At 50.7% G+C, this 7384-nt stretch overlaps 1 protein-coding gene across 1 annotated transcript; it reads left to right on the forward strand.

Moving 5' to 3' along the window:
- Positions 1-4300: 4300 nt before the first annotated feature.
- Positions 4301-5286, forward strand: LOC100898077 (uncharacterized). The gene is made up of 3 exons (XM_003745727.1): positions 4301-4493; positions 4608-4763; positions 4863-5286. The coding sequence occupies exons 1-3, from the start codon at positions 4393-4395 to the stop codon at positions 5143-5145; spliced, it is 540 nt and encodes a 179-aa protein (XP_003745775.1). The 5' UTR covers positions 4301-4392; the 3' UTR covers positions 5146-5286.
- Positions 5287-7384: the final 2098 nt, after the last annotated feature.

A 7384-nucleotide genomic window follows, 5' to 3' on the forward strand; every position in this document is an offset into this window, starting at 1 on the left:
GGTCAATGGCAATGAAGCTCTGGATGACAGCCAGGTGCCCTCGTTCAGGGCAGACTTTATATAATCGGCTGTCTCGCACTTCAACCGCTCTGAGAGACAGATTCAATGCATACTATGACGTTCATTATATTTGCGAATACAGGACACCTAGTATTCTTGCGGCACGGCGTTGCTGGTGAAAATGCGCCTGCTTCCGCAAGAGCTCGTTTTCCGGACCTCGTTGCCTAATATACAAATGATGGAGTCAGGGGCGATACCGTTGCAGTACTCCGGCCCCGCCGATGGAGCTAATTTCGTCTCCGCTCGGCCGTCGGAGGTCGTTGCGGCTGACAATCGGGGACCTGCACGGTGTTCCCTCGTGTCCGAACGGAAGATTCTGGCAAACGGTCAGCTTCCGTCAGATGAAATTTACACGACCTTGCGCTTCGTGCGAGCATCGAGCTGAGAGGCACCCTGTTCAACAAAGTGATCTATCCCGCGTAGCACATCATCTCGCCAGAAGGTCCTGGACTGCGGATCTTGGTCGAATGGCAGATAAAGAGTTTCCGACGGAAGGGGTGGTCAATGTATCCCGAATGGGGTGGGCGATCCGAGCTCCGTCTGCTTGTTGGCAGGTATAGGAGAATCGAATCATCATTGAGGGAAAGGAAAGGGATGGCCCGTGGATGCTTGAAGCATACGCTAAGCGACACCATCGTTCCGCGGTCCGGATTTCAGGTCGGGCTTTTCCCTCTTTGCCCTTCTCCCTAGTCTGATGAGCAGATCAGTACCATCAAATCGGCATCAATCTCGGCATCCCTCGGACCCAATTATCGACATTGTCCACAGGCTCAGTATTTCCGCCAAATAGAGCGGTCATGCCATAAACTTCTAGGAAGACTTTCTCCCTTCGGTACGGTAGAGATGTAATCGCCGGAAGCCGCCTCAGACCTCACGTGTCGTTGAGCATGAATTATTATGAGCAAAATCGAAAAGTGGAAATAGTGGCATCCAGGGAGGCCCTCTATCCGTCAAGGGGAGCAGCACCGCCAGGCTCTAGGGCTCTTTGCTGCAGAGCAACGCCGTGGAAAACATATGTACATCCATACGAAAAGCGACGAATCAATAAATTGAGCTGGGAACGATGAGCGAGCTCCCTAAATATGCCGAAGTTCCTATCAAGGAGCACGGAGTCAGCGACAGGAGTGGATGTGCGCGCTCCGCGATGCTGTCGCACCACATGGGAATGACCGTTGGAGCACGGGCAGCGACCGCGCCACAGCGCGACGGCGCGGCGGCTATAAATCGAGCACATCCTCTTTGGAGGCTACACACTGATTTCGGGATGAAGTTCGAGCTTGTGATAGGCTTCTGAGCGATGGGTGTATAAATCCAGCGTGAATATGATTTCTTCCCTCTGCCGGAGAACAGATAGAGGAATGAATCCGAGCGACACGGCAAGAGGAAATGCTTCCTAGAACGAACCACGTATCCCAGTAGCGTTCGCGAGGAACTCCTCCAAGAGCAGGGATCGGGCCATCAGGGAGAATCAGGGTTCCTCCAGGGGGGAGAGGGGATTCCAGCCGCGTCCGTGGAAGCCGTCTCGCTCATCTGCAGGAACTACCCTGGCGAAGTCAGGAGCGAGCCGACTGCACCGTGAACTTTACACGCGCCGAGGCTCCGGTTTCACCGCCGATCTCGAGATGAAAGCCGGTGCTTGCATGGGACCCTATTTCCGCTATGCTTGTTCAGTCTGACCTTGTCGACAAGTCGAACTCGCTCTTCAATATCAGCACTGAAAGGCAATGTACCCGATGAGACGGATCAGCCCTCATTTCAGGGCTGTCCGTGATGATAGATGCGTACGTGGAATGCACGCCTAGGCTCGCTGGAGAGTCCATCGGAGAGGCGGCCGGGTGCTGCACCTTCGCCTGAAGGGCATCCCAAGATCGCCTCCGGCAACGCAGGAACGGGTGCGGTGGAGATCGGGGACTTCCTCTGATTACATGGAACGTTCCCGGATTGCATCTGAGGTTCCCGATCAAGGAGAGTCCCGACAAGGTTTCATGAGACTCGTCCTTCATGAGGGTGAGCGGGGGACCAGGTGACCTGAATCTCATATCACATCATTACTCATCACTTCATCACTCATCAATACACCATGAATTTAGGGTATTTCGATTTTCCGATTTTCGAGGATAGATCTGATTGCAGTATTCTCATTATAGCGTTCCGCGCATCTTATAGCGACGGGGAAAACCCATCAGTTTTGAATAACTCAAATTTTCGAACTCTGACTCATTGCATATTAAAGAATTACCTTCTCAAAGTTTTCCCACCAAAGACGGACTGCTCTTCTCTCTCCCGGACAGGTCTTCCACTTTGCTGGTGATGAAGACTCATGCGAGACTCCTCCCTGAGGTCCTCACCCAGAGCAGCTGAGTGCAACTCGGTGAGATGAATCCTGTTCCTGGTGCACATGCGTCCGCAGAGGGGGCGGAGCAGGAGGGCCACGGAAATGAGACGTTCTCGATTATGATTCTGAAGAGTTTCATTGAATCTTTCGCTTGATGGTATTCTGGGAGCGAGCTCGGCTCGTTACTCCTTGAATCGATGACGATGAAACTCAACGAATCGTATCGCCTACAGATCACTTTCTGACTTTGGGCGGTCCTTCGATTGAGTGAGAGCTCCTGGTGAAGACGCAGTGGCGGGACGCCCGCGGGATTCGTTTCGGGGTGGGGCTGGATCGGACCTCCGCACGGGGTTGCAATCCGATGTGACGACCAGCTCCTGCTAGCAATTAGCATCTCGGATCTCAATCTGGGAGGAGACTTACCAGGGGTGTAAATATGAAACGAGAAAATTTTTCAGAAAAGGAAAATTTTTTAAAAAAAAAGTACAACTCGTAATTTATTCGAAGTAGGCTCCCTGATTAGATATACACTTCGACCACCTTTCTGGCAGGTTGTGGATGCCCTTGTGATAAAAGGCTTCATTTTTCGAATCGAACCATCCGACCACCCATTTTTCGACTTCTTCAAAATCGGTGAACCGCTGATTATTCAAAGCGTGGCTCATTGATGCGAAGAGATAATAATCTGAGGGGGCCAAGTCTGGAGAATAGGCAGGGTGTGTCAGAACTTCCCAGTTCAAAGCGCTCAAAGTTTCCTGCGTCGGCTTCGAGGTGTGACACGGAGCGTTGTCGTGGAGCAAAATGACGCGATTCCGAACTTGGTCCCAATTTGGTCGTTTTTCTTTGACCGCACGGTTCAGATCGATTAACTGCTGTTGGTAACGGGCAGTATCAACAGTTTCACCGGGTTTTAGCAGCTCATGATAGATCACTCCTCTTGATCCCACCACACACAGAGCATGGTCTTCTTTCCGAAGCGATTCCTTCTCACTGACTTCTCTGCTGGTTCTCCGGGACTGACCCACGATCTTTTGCGTCCAGGATTATCGTAGTATATCCATTTTTCATCACTAGTGATGATACGATACAGAAACGACTTGTTTTTGTATCTCGAGAGCAGTTCCCGACAGACTGTCAATCGCACCTCTTTCTGTCGTTCACTGAGTTCGTGTGGCACCCATCTGCCGAGCTTTGAGATCTTCCCCATTTTCTTGAGTCTTATGGAAATCGCTTCACGAGTAACTTTCAGCTGTTCTGCGAGTTCACTTTGAGTTTGCGTGTTGTTCTGATCGAGAAGAACTTGCAAATCTTGATCCTGGTAACTTTTTTGGAGGTCTCCCCCGGGGTTCGTTCTTCAAATCGAAGTTTCCCTTCGAAAAGTTCTCATACCACGCGTAGCAACGAGATTTGCTAAGCGCATGATCACCGAACGCTTCCACAAGCAGAGAATGTGCCTCTGATGCACTCTTCTTCAAGTGAAAGCAGAAAACCAGCGAGGCCCTGAGAATCTGATTTTCGGGCTCGTAGAGGGACATTTTTGGCAGGGTGTCAAAAAATTTAGAAACACAATTTTCGAACTCTATCGACCATTTCGTGTGACCGCGAATGCGATGTAAACAACGCAATTGATCGGGCGCGAAAATTCAAACTGCAGCTTGAGCTAACGCCCTCTATCGGATTTTCTCGTTTCATAGTTACACCCCTGGTATAGCCCCCTGAGATTTCTCAGCCCCTCCTCCGCGGACGCGCATAGGATGAACAGAATGATTTTCAATGTACATGTGGATCCTCCCAGCCCAGGAATCTCAAGTCGAACAGCTTCTTCTGGCGTACGATGGATTATTGGCGACCGTCGGCCGCGGGTCGAGAGGATAGGTATCTCTGAGGTCGGATGTGACATCTGAAGCACTGACGTGCAAGTGCGTGCATATGTGTTGAGGGTACCGGAATCTTACGAGGCGGAAAAGCTCGAACTCGCGTGTTAATCTCCTTCGAAAATGGGGCCAAGTCTTATATTCGAGTCGTCAGAGATGGAACTCGCAGAGATCGATTCCGATGTTCTAAATTCGGTTTCTCGGGACCAGGACTCCGCAAACGGGTGAGTCTCCGTTGATCGTCATCAGCCCGGTGTCCTACGAAATGCGACCTTGAGTGGTACCACCTGGCAAGCAGGAATGACATGAATAATGAACTGAATAACTCGTATTTCAAGGAGCTCCATCGAAGGCGGTGACCAATCGAGGCTCTCGGATATCTCGACCAACCGATCAGAATGTTCGAGAAACCAGATCCTAAGTGACGAGGCAGACTCTCTCTGCAACAGGACGATCGATGCGTCTCCGCACAAGGATTTGAAGTTCGTGAAGTCGTGAGTATGAGCTAAACATCTCCTCTCCTGTGGTAAGTCATCGACGACTTCAGAAGCGTTGGCGAGCTGTCTCGATGATCTCTTGATTTTTTCCGTCAGAATTCGAACTTCGTGCTCTACGCGCTCCGGCCGAGGAACGGCCTCCCCACCGGTGCGTCCGAACTCCCGGAATTTCTCCCCCGGAAGAGTGGTTCACTCTGTGCATCCTGTGCCCAACATCACCAATGTGCGTACGAACAGAGCGTACGAGCTGAGATTCACCGAGAACGCCGAGCACGTGTTGCTCAGGCAAGCGCGACAAGTATCGTACTGTCTCTATATATCGACTGCCAGAATTCTTAAGAGAACTCCGGAAGTGCAACTAGGTGCGGGGTTCCCTTGATGATCCCTGACCATCGATCAGAGACCGCGGGCGTTCGGTAGAAACAAGAGGTTTTTAGATTCATATCTAGTTCTGAAAAACACCGATATGACACACTGATATATATTTTAATAAAGCACCTGTCATCGTCGAATTCGACAGCAGAACTCCACCTCGACTTCATTCGAGTTTTCTTGCTCGGCGGTGAATGATCCGACAGACGCATCGGGTTTAGTATGCCTGCGGTCGAGTCGTTCGGTGCGATGGGCAGGGCACCGATCTTGAACTCGCCCAAGCAGTTGACAATATGTCGAGCAAATGTCGATCGCGAGTCGTCAATTCCAGCCTTGAGTCGATATCGTACCCGTGCCTACTCATAAATGAATCCGTGAGAGATAAGGTGTAGCGCTGAATATCAAAGAAAGTTGACAGAGCTCGATCGCAGCCCACAAGCAACTCGCTCCTCGGCTGACTAATGTACATCAACCAGATTTCGAAGAAGTCCTTGATCATCTTCGTTGCTCAGGTTGATTCTCTCAGGTCGCTGCCACCGTGATTGGGCATACGGCAGCGTGTGACCCCCATAAGCCAGGCTATCAGGTCCCCACACGTTCTTCACGGTAGCACCTCGAACTCGTCAGAATGACGGGAGCGGAGGAACGCCAGAGCACTCGATACGGTTCACGACGTTGTTTCTATTGACCGCGATAAAAGCAAGACACATGGAGTCATGCCATGGAAATGTGTACACGAACAAGAGACTGACTTAACGACAGCGTCACAGAGCCGATGCGCATGATGGGCCTCACGATCGGGGAGCCCGGATGACGTAATAAGCAGCTCTTAGTTCAACTGGCGGCGGTGAATCTCCGAAGCGAAATGTCTCGGACAAATATACATGAACGCTGCTCGGTCGAACGAAAATCCTAAGAGAAAGAACCGCTAGCCTCAATGTGATTGTGAAGGACGCCGTACCACAAGGCGTTACGGAAGGACGTCATCAATCAGTGATCCAAGAGATCAGTCACGACTCACGACGACGGGGGAAACGAAGGAAAATGACTGTTACCAGTTATGCTCCTGGAACCATTGCGTTGTTGATGCCCTATTGTGTCCCTTCGAATTGAGGGAAGCGTCCCAAAAGTGTAATCGATGACTCCGATTTTTCGCTTCGATTCCTGTTTTGACGAATTGTGTTATCCCGAATAAACTTCTCAGACGCTTCCGGGAGCAGAAAAAGAAAACGGGCATTCTAGACAATCGAAGACTTCTCTCATCATCGATGCAGACGTCGGATGAGCGCCACTAGGCAAACTCCAGCCATCAGATATACTCAGCGAAGTCTGCCTGACCATGGGCAGCTGTTAATGCGGAAACGTGGACTGATGAGGCGCCACGCCAGCTTGCTGTGTATGTCGCCGTATTTTCAGTGCTCTCGGGAGCGATCAGAACCGCTAGTTTCTCAGCTGAACGCTTCAGCGAAGTCCACCATTTCGATAGGTTGAGCGCGCCCACCTGCGAGCGCTGAGAACTCTTGTTTACATAAGACCAACTCGGGAATACATATTTCGCCAAGCGTTTGAATCAAACATCCATGTCGATCTCGATACACTTTCTCCTTCTTTTCCTGGCCACGTACATCGATGCAGGTACAATAATTATAGAGAAGAGTATTCCAACCACGAATCATTCGACTGGATATCCGAGATAATTGTTCCCCTGAGAGGTGAAGACTTCCTCCATCTTCACCAATCGCGACCTCTCCGCGTTAATGACCTTAATTCGTTGAGATCTAAAAAGATGCTTCTGATATTCCCTCGAGTCTCCCCTATTAGGTCCCCGCCCTTGCCCGCGAAAAGAATCATCAAATATTCTGAGGGACCACCTCCTCAGTCCTTAATTTCCCGCGGAAGGTTTGTTTCGTTGCTTCGAACATCCGAAGAAGAGCGTATGATTTAGGGGAGGAAAGCCGTACATCAGCCCGATTCCAAAATCTCCAGAAGGAGTGAAGATGAGTCACGAATTGGAGAGCAGGGAAAAGGAAAAAGTCCGTTCCGGAGAGCATTCATCCTAATCCCCAGATCTTCGTAGAATTGTTCGCGGGGATAAGCCTCTGCATACGGTTTGGGACTTGCACAAGGACCCGGTAGGCTCTCGAGAAGGCTCCGGTTGACCAGATGCCCTTGGAGAATTGATATCATGCACTCGTAATCTGACTTTGGGAGGGAGGTGGTCCGTATTGTTCGCAGCCCAGCGGAAA

Source organism: Galendromus occidentalis, unplaced genomic scaffold, assembly GCF_000255335.2.
Source record: "Galendromus occidentalis unplaced genomic scaffold, Mocc_1.1 scf7180000077485, whole genome shotgun sequence".
In the NCBI taxonomy this organism is placed as follows: domain Eukaryota; kingdom Metazoa; phylum Arthropoda; class Arachnida; order Mesostigmata; family Phytoseiidae; genus Galendromus; species Galendromus occidentalis.